Source organism: Meles meles, chromosome 18, assembly GCF_922984935.1.
Source record: "Meles meles chromosome 18, mMelMel3.1 paternal haplotype, whole genome shotgun sequence".
Lineage (NCBI taxonomy): Eukaryota > Metazoa > Chordata > Mammalia > Carnivora > Mustelidae > Meles > Meles meles.
In genome coordinates this window covers 58,462,176-58,476,612 of record NC_060083.1, presented here as the reverse complement: position 1 = coordinate 58,476,612, position 14,437 = coordinate 58,462,176, and the positions used below count along the sequence as shown (strand labels likewise).

At 53.1% G+C, this 14,437-nt stretch overlaps 1 protein-coding gene and 5 non-coding genes across 11 annotated transcripts; 2 read left to right on the top strand and 4 right to left on the bottom strand.

Moving 5' to 3' along the window:
• Positions 1-1,922: 1,922 nt before the first annotated feature.
• On the bottom strand, positions 1,923-12,624 carry MRPL58 (mitochondrial ribosomal protein L58). 6 transcript variants are annotated; one of them, XR_006816013.1, is made up of 7 exons: positions 12,365-12,585; positions 10,191-10,227; positions 8,646-8,705; positions 8,026-8,108; positions 7,558-7,727; positions 7,126-7,311; positions 1,923-1,951 (listed from the first exon to the last, which is right to left on the bottom strand). XR_006816013.1 is itself a non-coding variant. In XM_045986553.1 (6 exons), the coding sequence occupies exons 1-6, from the start codon at positions 12,548-12,550 to the stop codon at positions 7,162-7,164; spliced, it is 681 nt and encodes a 226-aa protein (XP_045842509.1). In that variant the 5' UTR covers positions 12,551-12,624; the 3' UTR covers positions 6,958-7,161. The 6 variants fall into 6 exon arrangements, 2 of the variants coding, with proteins under 2 accessions (XP_045842509.1, XP_045842508.1); XR_006816014.1 differs by having other exon boundaries at positions 1,926-1,986; XR_006816016.1 differs by having other exon boundaries at positions 1,929-1,951; positions 7,121-7,311.
• On the bottom strand, positions 2,044-2,116 carry TRNAR-CCU. The gene has a single exon. It is a non-coding gene; the product is annotated as a tRNA-Arg (tRNA).
• Positions 2,362-2,434, bottom strand: TRNAR-UCG. The gene has a single exon. It is a non-coding gene; the product is annotated as a tRNA-Arg (tRNA).
• On the top strand, positions 2,643-2,715 carry TRNAR-UCG. Its single transcript has one exon. It is a non-coding gene; the product is annotated as a tRNA-Arg (tRNA).
• TRNAR-CCU lies at positions 3,079-3,151 on the top strand. The gene has a single exon. It is a non-coding gene; the product is annotated as a tRNA-Arg (tRNA).
• Positions 3,551-3,623, bottom strand: TRNAR-CCU. The gene has a single exon. It is a non-coding gene; the product is annotated as a tRNA-Arg (tRNA).
• Positions 12,625-14,437: the final 1,813 nt, after the last annotated feature.

Below are 14,437 nucleotides of genomic sequence, written 5' to 3'. Positions count from 1 at the left end.
GCCTCTGCCTTCGGCTCAGGTCATGATCCCAGGGTCCTGAGATCAAGCCCTGCTTGGGGCTCTCTGCTCAAGAGGGAGCCTGCTTCCCCTTCTCTAGCTGCCTGTCTCTCTACCTACTTGTGATCTCTGTCTGTCAAATAAATAAAATCTTTAAAAAAAATTAATAACCAACATATAAATTAGAATAATACAATATAAAAATGCCGGCACTTGGAAACAAACTCATTTTCATGAGTTTCAGTGAGAAATCAAGTAATTACAGAATGCTTGGTGGATAAAAGTAACATGATCAATCCTAGAGGATTAGAAAGATCTAGAGGGTCCTAGAAGATTCTTTGTCGAGTGCCAGCATTATCCCTTAGTCATTTATATTCCCGAGGGTTTAGCACTGTGCTAGGCATTCAGAAGAACCTTATGAATTCATAATGAATGAAAGGCAAAGTCAGAGGAAATTTGAGCCTTGAGGGATTCACTTCTAGCTAGGATGTCACATATAAACCTTGAATAATGGGGCAACCTAGTCTGTTGGCAAACATGACTGTCATGACTTACAGAGCCCTGCTGTGTTCCAGGCATTGTTCTACTCACTGGACAAAATCATTTCATTTACAGCTCACAACAACCCTGTGAGGTAGGTAGCGTATCAAGACATTAAAGAAGTCCTGCCCCGGACAGGGCTGCCAAGGATGCTGTTGCTGTTGACCAGAGAGAGGCCTTCTCCCGGTACTCAGCTCATACCTCATGGCCCGCTTTAGTTTGAAGTCATCCTGTTCACCAGTTTACTTGTTGACTGTCTTCTCTCTCACTCGAGTGTAATCACCGTGGAGTCAGGGCCTGGAGGATGGTTTTAGGAGATCTGAAGCCTGAAACCCAGAGAGGCAGCGGCTCCAGTGGTACGGGCTAGGGCCGTGATGCTGCAGGCCTGCGCCAGCGTGTGGGAGTCCGAGATGATTTAAAATAACATCCACAAAACGTGATTTTGAGTAGAGAGAGCAGGAAGAATTCTGGATGATGCTGGAGAAGGGAGAAGATTGTCTACCTCTAGTTTGGTTTTTGTTTGTACAAGGACACAGTGGTTTTTAAACTTTTTTGAGTAGTTTTAGGGAAATCTGATGAGCGGTGCAGCCCACCCACTCCCGCCCACCCGTAGACACGATACCCTGAAGGGCGCGCGATGTGAGATGTTCCACCTGGAAAGCCCAACCACAGGCTCTGGAGCTGTGCTCTCCAAAGTGGAAAAAAGAAGAAAAAAGAAAAAATATCTAGCCAAAATCATATATATATATTTTAAATTGAGCCTCTTACTAAAGGATTATGTACATAGGAAAGTACGGAAATCGTAAACGTCCCTCCCCGACATCCCGTTAGAAACACTCCTGAGCCCCCACTTTCCTGCGGGCCTGGGCGGACCCCAGAGGCTGGCCCTGGTGTGTGCCCGTCCGCTGCGCGTGCACACGCGAGCTTCCGTGCACGCCGGGGACCGTGGGCGGTGGGGGCCGGCTCTGCGGGCCAGAGCCCACCGCGAGGCTGAGCGCAACGGGCTGGGCAGCAACTCCCCCCCCCGCGCCGGCCCGTGTCCTCCTGAGGCTTGAGGGGCGGGGGGCTCCCGGTGCGCCGCTTTTAACCTCACGGGGACCGACGCCCAGAGAACACGCGCGTGGACGTGTAGCTTTCGCAGCACTTCAGCGAGGTGTGTTTGGACACCGGCTGGGCAACAAGCAGTGGGGCCGCGTTTGCCCTCCCATGGGTTTATCTCCCAAAGTGCAGTCGGGCTTGATCAAAAAGGAAAAGCAAATTACCGGCAACCGAGGCATCCACACACTGAAAAAAAATAGACCAAAAAATAAAACAAAACAAAACCAACCAAATAGCCAACAACAAAACCACACACACGCATCCACACACACTAAAAAAAAAGACAGCAAAAAAACCACTCACACACACACACACGCTATCAAGAAAAGAAGAATTACACACACACACACGCTTTGAATTTTTGTTTTTACCTTGATACGAAAAAGGATCTCTACACGTAAACTACCTCACCCCAGATGGGACTCGAACCCACAATCCCTGGCTTAGGAGGCCAGTGCCTTATCCATTAGGCCACTGGGGCTTCACGTAAGCGGCGCCCGATCACATGCCTCTTGAATTGTGACGCCGTGTGGCTGCGTAATGACGTCAGGCCCGGAAGTTCCTAGGTGCAAAAGTCGATTGGACGGGCGTCCTCAGTCAGCCTCAGGTGAGGGGGCTGCAGTTAGGAAGGGGTACGGAGGCCCGACTGTGTCTAAAACAAGGGTAGAGCCTCGGATCCAGTTGCAGTGAAGACTGTGATCACATCTCCCCAAGATTAAAACGTATCGACCACGAAGGGACTCGAACCCTCAATCTTCTGATCCGAAGTCAGACGCCTTATCCATTAGGCCACGCGGTCCCCTACGTAACCGGGTGTGCCAGGATACCTATTTAGCGACCTCCGGCTACACTGGCATTGACGCTGCCACAGGGACTGCACCCTGGCTCTGGCTCTGGTACACCTGCGACGCACCTTGGGGCCCGGCGCACGCGGTCCTCTCCCGCCCGCGCCGCCACCAGCGAGGGGGCTGCACCTAGCCTGCACGCTGCGATCCCCTGGGCGTCGCGGCCGCGTGGCCTAACGGATAAGGCGTCTGACTTCGGATCAGAAGATTGAGGGTTCGAGTCCCTTCGTGGTCGGTTTCTTTTTGGGTGAGGGGCGCATGCCCTTTGGTGACGCGGGCCACAGCAGCCCCGCTCGGCCTCGTCTGCGGGTTCGCTCTGTCTCCCTCCTCGTCCCCTCCCCGGACCCGAGGCCCCTCGGCACTCGCCTTCCGGGAAGCCCGCTCCTCTCCGTGCACCCGCGCGCCGCCAGCGCCCTGTGGTCCCCGCGGGGCACGAACTCGTCGCCTCGCCTCGGACTCTAGCTTTTCGGGCAGCTGGCAGGAGCCCGCTCGGGTTTCGGGGCGCGCGGTCCGGCCGCCGCCGTGGCTGCACCGCGGGAGGGCCGCGAGCGTGCGGCTGCGCGTTACCACGGACCACGTGGGAACCCCGTGTTGTCGCGCCCCAGTGGCCTAATGGATAAGGCACTGGCCTCCTAAGCCAGGGATTGTGGGTTCGAGTCCCACCTGGGGTGGTGCGGGTGGTTCTCCCCGCGGCAACTTTTGGTGTCGGGAACGCGCGGACCTCTGTGTACCCGTATTTCCGCGATGACGATCCGGGTCTCGGGGGCTCCACGCACCTGGGTCCTGACGCCCGACCCCGGCTCCCGGTTCGCCCGCTCCTGCTGCGCAATTTACCAGGGTCTCGGCTTTGCCGGATGTCTGGGGGTCAGTGCGGCCCGTATTACCCGCTCCGGGCCTGGTGTCACCGCGCCCTGTCGCGGCCCGCTATACCGTTAAGCCTCCCGGACGAGTCCGGCTGCGTAGTCTCGGCGGGTGGGCTGTACAGAAGTTGTGGGGCGGTTTTCTTTGGGCTTTTTGGTGCGTTTTAGTCACGGACGCGCGAGGCGCGGAGAGAGCCAAAAAGATTCCTTTACCCCAGGTGGGACTCGAACCCACAATCCCTGGCTTAGGAGGCCAGTGCCTTATCCATTAGGCCACTGGGGCCTGCGAGTCCAGAAGGTGCCACCCAGCCCCCTAGTCTCGACGGCAGCGGCGGGGCGGGGGGCTGCCAGACCCCCCCCCCCGGGCCCGGGCGTGCAACCCTGACGCCCGACCCAGCCTTTGTGTCCCCCGGTGCAGAGCTGACGGAATGTCCAGGAACATTAGGAAAAAGTAGTGCAGGAAGTGCGCGAGAACGGAATAGCGTCCGTCGCGAAAACTGGAACCCAAGCCCTGAGGGTCTTCCCCATCGCCAGGCAGTGCAGGACCAGGACAGACCTTTCCAATCACAAGTATACATCATCGATAGAACAAACGTAGATAAAGCCAAATAGATACTTCAGCCTAATGTTTTGTTCCTTTGAAACTGTTTACAAAGAGTAATACAAATAAAGAATGAGTTCATTTAAAAATGGAGTCTACACTGTTAAAATCCGTGCATTTCTGAAAGATGTTCAGCAGAAGCTTCAGCAGAAAGCAGCCGTTATTCTCCCTGTGCTTGCCTCGAGAATTTGCCTCCCCCATCTCCAGGCATCCAGGGCCCCGGGAACTTGGACACATTCTTCGTTGTTTTTTTCCTCCGACATGCGGAGAGTCTGTAGAAACCCTTCCTGCAGAAATCTGCTTTCTGCCTAACCTCAGCAAGAAGCAGGAATTTGGAGTCGCTGGGCTCCAGTCCCCTGGCCTTGAGGGAGCTCTTTAAGTTAACCAATTCGTTCCTTGAGGTGTGACATTCACGTGGCGAAGTGGATGAGAGCAGGACACTTCCTGCATCCCAGAAGTCTCCTCCCCCTCAGTCACCACCTCCTCCCACTAAATACTCACCATAAAGCACTTCGGCCTTGCTTTGAACTACTACATGGAATCGTTTTCACCTGTGCTCGCTCATTCTGTCCACTGCCTTTTAAAGGTTATTGTTTGGGCACCTGGGTGGCTCAGTGGGTTAAAGCCTCTGCCTTCGACTCGGGTCATGATCCCAGGATCCTGGGATCGAGCCCCACATCGGGCTCTCTGCTCCGAGGGGAGCCTACTTCCTCCTCTCTCTCTGCCTGCCTCTCTGCCTAGTTGTGATTTCTGTCAAATAAATAAAAATATTTTTTAAAAAAAGTTATTGCTTTCCTAACCAGTAGGCTCCACTGCCAAAATGGGGCTTGAAGTGAGGACGCCGAGATCTAGAGTCGTCTGCTCTACCGGCCCACCCAGCCAGGCATCCCAGCACCCAACATTTTTAAAGGCTGGATCCTACTCCTGTCCCTCACGCTGTTGCTTCTCTCTCCCTTTCATCCCCTCCTGTGTGTCCCGAATGCCTTTCCAGGTCCCTTCACATGCCACTAACGTCTTCTGAAGTCCTCTGAGGTCCATCGCTTTGCTCCAGGGTCAGCCCACGGGGATGCCTTTTCCGGTTTTCCCACTGCCACCCTCTCACCCAGCAAGCCCCCGGGTTCTGCTCTGCCTCGTCCTCAGCCGCTCTTACCCATTCCCAAGACTCCGCTCGTGCCCTCCATCTTGCGGCCTCACTCCCAGCCCCAGGCCTCCCCTCCTCCTCAGGCCCCAGGGATCAGCTCCTCACAGGCAAAGCCATCCACAGCCCACCACCCTCCCAAGACTGCTCCCTTTGTGCCTTCCTGGTCTCCACACAGCACCACACAAGGCGCGCACACGCCTGCTCCCGCTCTACCTGGGCCCATTTCCTGTCTCCATCATCCTTCTGCACCTGCTGCCGGCTCTCCGTTCTTGCGGTCCCTGCTGCCTACAGGGGTCAGTCCTCCCTCCCGTGCTCATCTCCCCACACTCTCCTTGTTCCTTCACAGATTAAACTCCCCGACGGCCTCTGCAGGGGTAGAGTCTCAACGTCCGGTCACAGTTTAAGCCCTCACCTTGCTCCATGGCCAGCCCCTCCCCTCTCCCTCCTATGTCAAGAACAGAGACCAAGTTCATCTGCTCTGACCCTCAAGCTGGAACTAGTTGCTTCTCCGGTTTAGACACGTTCTAGCGTGTGTTACCGCAACAGGAATCCCACTTTTCTTCTCGGCTTTTTATCGTCACCCGATCAAATGTAAATTCTCTGGAAGAGAGGACTTTCTTGTTCACCGCTGAGTCCCTGGGACGTCGCCCAGTGCCTGGCCGTCACTGTTTGTTGAATTGACCAACAAGCAGGCCAATGTGGCACCGCCTTGCCTCGAGCTCCTCCTGCTCCTGGGCTCTGAGTCTCTTGAGGGGACTCATTAGTCATTTGTCAACGACTTTTGTCCCTTGTTGACACTTGCATGAATGAGGGCCCTGCTCACATGGTATACCTACCACTGTGGCTACTTATCCGCCCTTCAGAGCATCACAAAGCAGTACTTGCGACCGCGTGAGCTAGATCAGAACCGGAGAGAACACCCTCAGAAATCCCTACACGCCTTGTCTTCTGCTATCGTTATGCTGGGCCGGGCGCTTCCCGTGCCCGGGGGATTGCAAAAACCTATTTTCAGTTCCAGCTCACTCTTTTCCTGCCTCCCAAACCCCACAGCGTGCGACAGCGCCTGACGCCTGGTGTCCTTCACGCTGGAGAACGTCAGCAGCTCTGTCACCGACGTTTGTTTTAAAGATTTTGAGAGAGCATGTGTGTATGAGCTGGGGGGGGGGCGTCCCCGCTGAGGGCAGGACCCTGAGATCTTGACCTGAATCAACATCTTGTCCAAACCAAGACTTGGGACTCTCAACCGACAGAGCCACCCAGGCGCCCCTCCCTGTCACCTACATTTTTTTTTTTTTTTTTAAAGATTTTATTTATTTATTTGACAGAGAGAGAGATCACAAGTAGGCAGAGAGGCAGGCAGAGAGAGAGGAGGAAGCAGGCTCCCCGCAGAGCAGAGAGCCCGATGCGGGACTCGATCCCAGAACCCTGAGATCATGACCTGAGCCGAAGGCAGCGGCTTAATCCACTGAGCCACCCAGTCACCTACATTTCTTAAAATCTAAACTCTTGAACTTGGATTTGAGTCTCCACATTGAGCTTCTGTCTCCCTTTCCAGAGTCACCTCCCACCATCCCCTGGCACGAATCCACCATTCGGATGGTTCGGCTCCTCCTCCCCAGCCTTTTCTTTGGTTTCCCTTATTCATACTGTTCTCTCCCACCCGCACGTCCCTCCCCCACCTCTACTGACTAAAATTCTCCTCCCTTTTCAAGGCCCAGCTCGGAGGCCGGCTCACCTGTCTCAGCCCTCCCACCCCGAGGCATGCTCCCCGAGGGGAGACACCGCAGCTCGGTCCTGTTTCCAGGGGGCAGATTCCAACTGACGGAAAAGGTCGGAATTCTGTTCCTGAAGCGTTCTGAATGAGGCGAAGCCCACTGCATTTCTTGCGGAGTTTTAATGCAGCTCATACATTAAACGAGTAATTGAGGTTTGACAACAGGTGATTGCCTATGAAGACCTTTGCAACCAGGGCCTGCAACCCTCCTTCGAGAGGAACATTCTCGTGGCGGCGCCAATGGTAAAGACAGGCGTTAACAACCACACACACACACACACACACACGGGGTCTCCTGACGGTGTTCATGCTCTCGGCTGTGGCAGCCTGGACCCCCTGAAGAGGGCCGTGCCGGCTCTGGAGGAGGATTTCAATCCATACCCACTTTCCTGTCTGTTTTTAGGGCTGAATGTATTTGCTTTTTTCTCAGCCTTTCCCGATTCATGTTTTCTATCCTGGAAACAAAAAGACCGCAATTAGGCCCAGATGCTCGATTCAGCGTGGTGAGAGCTGCTGCAGCTCAGTGCGGGGGGGGCCTTGGTCTCTGAAAGACCGGTCTGAAAGAGCGGTCTCTCTCACTCCCGGAGCTCCCCCACCTTCTGCTGGGAAGTCGTGGACTCCACCTGCCTCCTGTCTTCTCGGTGCCGCCACCCCCACCCCCACGACTCGGCTGAGAGGGGCTTGGGGGCCCTTTCTGGGACCTGATTCTGTGTAGTGCAGCGTCTTCTTTGGATGGCTCCTTTGGGGGCTGGCTGGCCTCAGCAATCATGTCTCGAATTTTCTGAAGACAATCTGCCAGATTTCGGAACTGGTAGCGGCTACATTCAGAGGTGAGTATCAACTCTCCTGACTTGTTGATCTTATTTTTATGCTGCAGAGAACAAAGGAAAAACCTGAGTTCTACAGAGCAAAGGCTTTTTTTGTTTTGTTTTTTAAGATTTTATTTATTTGACAGAGAGACCAAGAGAGCACAACAAGGCAGAGCTGCAGGCAGAGAGAGAGGGAGACTCCCCGCTGAGCAGGGAGCTCGATGTGGTGCTCGATCCCAGGACCCTGGGATCATGACCCAAGCCGAAGGCAGACACTTAACCCACTGAGCCACGCAGGTGTCCCCGGAGTAAAGGTTTAAGAGCGACTGAGGAATTAGGGCAAAAGGCGCTGGTGGTTACCGTGATGGCGATCCTCTGCCGCACGGGCTCTGCAATCCACTCGGCAGTTGCCAAATGGAACCTGACTTCAGCCTTGGAGTTCACTGCAAATTAAGGGATGAGAGAGCACGGGTCACTGAGCCTCTCAAGTAGGCTCAGCACCCAGTGGCTGGTGACGAACCTGAAACAGGGAGGCAAGACATCCAGCCAGGGACGTTTCTGCCCTGTGTGACTTGGGGATACAAAGCAGGTGATGGGAGGAGCCTGCAAAGACGGTGAGGCACTGCCGGACGAAAATGAACTTTCAGGAACTAAATGCTCGGTGCTTCTCTTAATGGGGTCTGAAAAGAATGGGGGGATGGGTTCCACGAAGGAAACCTGTTCTCGGAGCCAGCTGCCAACTCACACTGTGATTTCCCTTTGTTTAGGCTCACAAGCGAACCCGAGTCCTAGCAACCCGCAGCTGATCAGACCACATTCAAAAGAATAAAGAGGATTATTATAAACGGGTGGTATTTAGGTTTCTGCTAAAATAAAATCCCTTTATTCCTTATGACTGTAAACACAGAACTCCAAAAGTACATCTCCCAGCCAAGTGAAAGAAAGTGAAAGAAAGTGAAAGAAAACAAGGTGCCTTGTACCTTTGTTAACATTCTGGCCCCCAGGACCACTACTCCGACAATAAGATATCATCAAACGATCTACAGAACAGGATGCACACCAGAAAGAAAAAAAAAAAAAGAGAGATTATTCCATGCCAAAATGCACAAATTGTTAATTTATTACCAACATAACTATCCTTATGATACCTGTCTTTCAATGACTTTTATATATACTTATGTAACAGTCAGGGCAGTAAAGTCGAGATTATTTACAGTTTGTCAAAACTAAAATCGAGAATAAGTCCCCTTCCCAAGGTCACAGCAGAGGTTGTAAAATTATGCCCTGGGTAGTTTGCCTCTGGTCCAGTCCCTTTCCCCAGATCTGGCTGGGCTAGCTTTTTGCTGTTTGTTTGCTTGTTTTAAAGCAAAGACTCTTTCAAAAGCTCAACTAGGGACAAACTTAGCTCGATGTCGTATTTCACAATGTGGTGGGTGTGGAAGCCCCACAGACTGGAAGCCCCAAGAGGACAGACGCTCACTGTGTGCCCAGCGCCCGCTGGAAGCGGCCTAGCACCAGAGCCTGGAGCCTTGCTTCTAACGCTGACACAGCCCCTGACCGACTGTGATCTTGGCAAAGTCCCTCTGCTTCTCTGGGCCTCAGGTTGGTTTGTCTATAAAATGTAAAATGAGGTTTCTTCCTTCTGTTTTTATAATTCGTGAAAAGCAGTGTCAGTCCTCGTCTGGAGAAGGCGTGGTAGTGGGAAAGTTTCAGAAGACTGGACGGTGAGCCAGCCGAGAGGTACGAGTGGCAAAGGGCCGGCCCCGAGTCACTGGTGGCCCATCTCCCTCACGACTGCTTCTGAGAGGCCTCCTTCCCTCCACCCTTCATTTTTTTTTTTTTTTTTTAAGGTAGAGGGAGAAGCAGGCTCCCCACTGAACAAGAAGCCCAATGCAGGACTCAGTCCCAGGACACTGATCATGACCTTAGTGGCAAGCCTGCTTCTCCCTCTGCCTGCTCCTCCCCCCTGCTTGTGCCCTCCTGCTCGCTCTCTTTCTCTGACAAATAAGTAAATAAATAAAATCTTAAAAAAAAAAAAAGATATGCAAACAGTGGGGAGAAGTCCCCACTCCTGCCCGCAGCCAAGAGGTATGTCCTTTCTTCCTGACTCCCCAAGCCAGTCCTCGTATCCAATTTCTTGTACATCCTTTCATTTATGTATATGTAGATTTATGTATATACATAGATTTATGTATATGCATAGAAATATGTTTCTGACGCAGAGATGGTAGCTTACTATGTATCTTCTTTGGCAGCTTAACTTCTTCCAAATAGCCATCCACTCATCTACTGTAGAGACTGGTCCGTGTCCCAAAGCCACCATGAGCCCTCACTCGTCTTGCACACTGCGTGGCAGTCCGGAGCGGCTATGCCACTATTTTGTGGCCACTCTAAACAGTACCAAGAGGACTCCGCTTTTGTACACCCAAAGACAGTTTCTGTATTTTTGTGAGGCTGGAGAGGTCTGGAAGAAATGTTCAGGGGTGGGGGAAGTGACTGATTTTTTATAAAACACAATTACTTACCCACAGGAATGTCGTTACTGGCCTGCTGTGCTTCAGCCTGTAAGGTAACATACACAGTGTCAAATGAACGTCACCTGCTGTGACTCTGAATTGGTCCAGGGCAATAGGAGAAAGGATGGAAAGCCACACTGCAGATGTAATACAACTATTTTCGGGTCTCCCGCAAAATCATTTCAGGATGACAAAGAAAGCCTCCCTGGACTCTGGAGATGCCAGCTCTCAAACACTCTTCCAGGAAGTCTGAACTGGTTATCTGCAGCCTTAGCTCCTTGGAGGGAGGCCAAGATCTGCAGTACATGTGCCTTAGGGAGACTCCGAAAGGAACACCCTCTGCTAATCTAGAACACCTGGTGGGCCACCTTGTTCCTTCCTGGGCCACGGGGGCTCACCTGGGAGGCCATGTGCCTTCAGGGTTTGTCAGATGGAACTACTCACTCCAGGACTTTTCACCTCTGTGTCCCTCCTGTGCTCTGTTTCTTGGTAGTCATGTCCTTGAGCCTGAGCCCCTTGTCTGTGGGCCTGGTGCAGACATGACCCCCTCTGAGGCTCTTCTGGCCAGCCAAACTCATGGTATCCTCACCTGTCCCCCGCCTGGCTGCCTTCATCCCTTTTCATCTTAGAATGATTTGGGAGTGCAACCCTCATTGCCCTGCTCTCCCTGTACTGAGGACTCCTGGCCCCGCCCTCCTTGGAGCTGTTCTCCCTCTTCCTCCTGACCTGTCCTTGCCAGCGTCCTTCTTACTTCTCTGTGCTTATCCCATGCTCCCTCACTTGCTCTTTGCAACTTTTACTTTCTTAAAAGATTTTATTTGACAGAGAGAGACACAGCAAGAGAGATAACGCAAGAAGGGGGAGTGAGAGAGGGAGAAGCAGGCTTCCTGCTAAGCAGGGAGTCCGAAGTGGGGCTTGATACCAGGACCCTGGGATCATGACCTGAGCTACGGCAGATGCTCAACCAAATGAGCCACCCAGGCTCCCCTAAATATTTTATTTTTAAGTAATCTCTACACCCAACATAGGGCTTGAACTCACAACCCCAAGTTGCGTAGTCCACCAACTGAGTCAGCCAGGCACCCCAAGAATGATCCTTATAAAACTAAACTGAATCTTTCCACTTCTCTGCCTCAAATCCCCAATACGTTCCACGGTATTTGGAGTAAAGCTAAAGGCCTATTAACCCTGTAAACATGTCACCCCCCACCCCACGCCTCTCCTGTTTAGCTTTATCTGCTCTGACTCCCCTGCTCAGCCACACTGGCCTGCTTGCCATTCCTCCAACAAGGCAAGCATGCTATCACTTTGAGGTGGTCCTAGGAATGTTCATCTCCGCAGAGATGTTCATCTCCCTAACTATGCCCATGGCCCACTGCCTTGCTTTTTCCAGGTTCTTAATAGATGTCATCTTCCCAGAGGCCTTCCTAGACCACCCTGCTTAAAACTGCAACCCTTCCCAGCACTCTTTCCTTCTAGGCTTTATTTCCCCAAAAGTACTCATGACCATCTCACACACTCTATATTTCTGATTTTATTTGTTGCTTGTCTCCCTCCATTAGAAGATAAGCTCCATAAGCATTCAGATTATGTTTTTTTAACTTGCCTATCTCCATGCCTGACACAGTGCACACACCATGCTTTCAACTGAAGTTAAATGTCCCCTTTCAGTCCCGTCGGTGGAAACGCAACAGAACTGGCTAAGTCCTATCCCTCCTGCCCGGGGCCCGTTCAAGAGCCGGTACCCAGCAGGCTGGTAATCACTGCATCCTCAAGAGGGGCCCTGTTTCCTAAGGCGCGCTGAAGTTCCTAGAAGCTATGGACAGTGTAGTTTCCCAAAAGGTTCCAAATAGTTTGGCAGCCTTTGGGTTTTACTGTCCACTCCGGAGGGGAAATACCCACGTGTGGACCAGGAGGCCGGGGGACGAGCGCGGAAACGCCGGTGGTCCTGTAGGAAACACTCAGCGAGCTCTCGCGACGCCCGCGCACTCCAGGCCTCAGGGACAGGTCCCGCTCCGCGGCCCCATCCCCGCTCGCCCCGGCCACAAGCTCCCTCCCGCGGCCACCGTCTCGTTCCGCGGCCACCGCCGATTTGCTCCCGCCCGGCCGATGCTGCCCGGGTTTCCCGACGTCCCCCAGCAGGGACTGGGAAACGCCCCTTCCGTCCAGCCCTCCCCGCTCACCGGGACCCTCCATGCGGTGTCCGAGCCCCGGGATTCCGGGTAGAGCTTGTCCAGGCTGTAGATGCTCTGGAACTCGGTGCCTTCTGCTTGCTTGTGAAGAGCCCGCTGGGGACAGCGCGCGGGCGGCGGGAGCAGCCAGGCGCCGGCTCGTGTCAGGTTCCAGTGCAGGAACCGGGAGGTCGCCATGTTCGGAACTCGGGACGGCTTCCGGTGGGTGTTTCCTTCCGCTGTCCGCCGGCTCCTGTTTCCGTCAGGATTTTAGGCCCGTGCGGCTTTTAGTGCCCGCCGGGGTCGCTGGGAAGCCGCGAGCTGAGCTCCGGGGTTGCTCTCCCTGGCACCTGCGAGACGCTCCGCTTCGGCTGGCCGCCGTGGGGAGGCCAGGTTGGAGCGCTGAGATCCTCTGTTGGCCAGACAGCGAGCTTCCTGGTGAAAAGAACCCTCGGAATCCGTGTCCTCCGGAAACACCACTTTTCTCCTTTTCAGGGGCAATGACCCCCTCCGGGTCCGCTGTCCCCGCCGAATTTCACACAGTCCGTCCACGCCCGGCCTAGTTCGTCTGCATCCCCTGTACTCTGACTCTGCTCTACTCTCTCTTCTTTTTTTCTTTCACGTCACTCAATCTTATTTTTCTAGTTCATTGCCGGTCTCCAGTCAGAATATAATAAACTGGGGTGGGGGTTGGGGGGAGGGGCAATGGCTCACCGCTGGGTCCCCAGCACCCAGAGCCTGGCAAATCACAGATACTCAATATTTATGAGTTATTTGGCAGTAATTTTGAAAGGTGAATTCTGCTAGAGCTGAGTTTTGGTAACTTCAGGGTCATTCACAAGGCAGTTGAAGCACATCCCGGCTGAGCAGTTGTGCGAAGACTCCACAGGGCAGATACCAGAATGGGGGAGAAGCTGGCAGGTGGAGAAAGACGTGTGTTTAAAACGGGAGCCACACCCCTTTGCAGAAGAAACAGCGTTGTGGGAGCATGATGAGGGTTTCTCCTAGCCAGGAGGTAAAGGAATGTTGGGGGGAAGGGTAGAGATCCAGGCCGCCACAGACAGGCTAAGCAGAGCCCTTTTCCAGGGTTCTTAAGACACGAACCTCCAAACAGAAGTTCTAACTCTGAGACAGGTTCAAAGTAGAGCTAGCAGTGTTTGGAGAGAGCTAAGTGTTGGCTGAGTTTCTTTGTTGAGAGGCAGTGTGGGTAATGGAAACAACTCGATAAATGATTAGTGATTATTAGTCATCCCAGTGATTGCTTTGTAATGAAGAGTTCTATTTTTAGTAAAAGCACAATTACCTAGAAAAATATGTCCCTAGGGATGCTGGCTGTTTGAAACAGGAGACTGTCTTCAAATCGAGCCTTTACGTTTTAGTCTTAGCACTACAGGCGTATTCTTCAGGAAGGAATAAACTACTTCCCAGGCACTGGCTTTGTAAACACAAACTAGGAAGGGAATGATGATAGATATTTGCCTTTTAAGCTCTAGGCTGGAAAGGGAATCTCTTGGGTCCCTCCCTGTCTTAGTCCCAAGACCTCAGACGGAACTGGGGCGTCTCTATGGTGACCGGAAAAAGCTGCTCCAGGGAGCAAAGCCAGGGACTCACTTAGGTCGACAGCTCAGGGATTATGAATAATAAAGTCAGCACCATTTCATGGCGTCATTGCTCTGAGGCTGGGTTCCAGCCCTGCTCCTGACCCAGAGTGATAGAAAAAAGGAGCTGTAGGTTTCCATGGCCTCAAATAAACACAGCCTGCTCAGGCCATCTGGTGGCCTGGATTCTGGATGAGGAAGGGGGTAGAGGAGAGAGTGAGACAAGCTACTCCTGGGTGGAGAGGGGAGCAGCTGGCAAGCTCCTCTCACCTGCTGCTGTTGTGAACCATCCAGAATAGAGGCCCTTCTGGAAGAAACAGACTGAGAAGTGCCACCTGTTCCCTTTAAAGGTGGGCACTTTCCCTCCCCTCGTTGGTCCTCCACGGGCTGAAATGGGGCTTCAAGAAGGGTCCTTCGGAGGTAAGAGGAAAACAGAGAAGACAAGACAAAGCATCACTAAGCCATTCTTGGTAGCTGACAAGCTTGT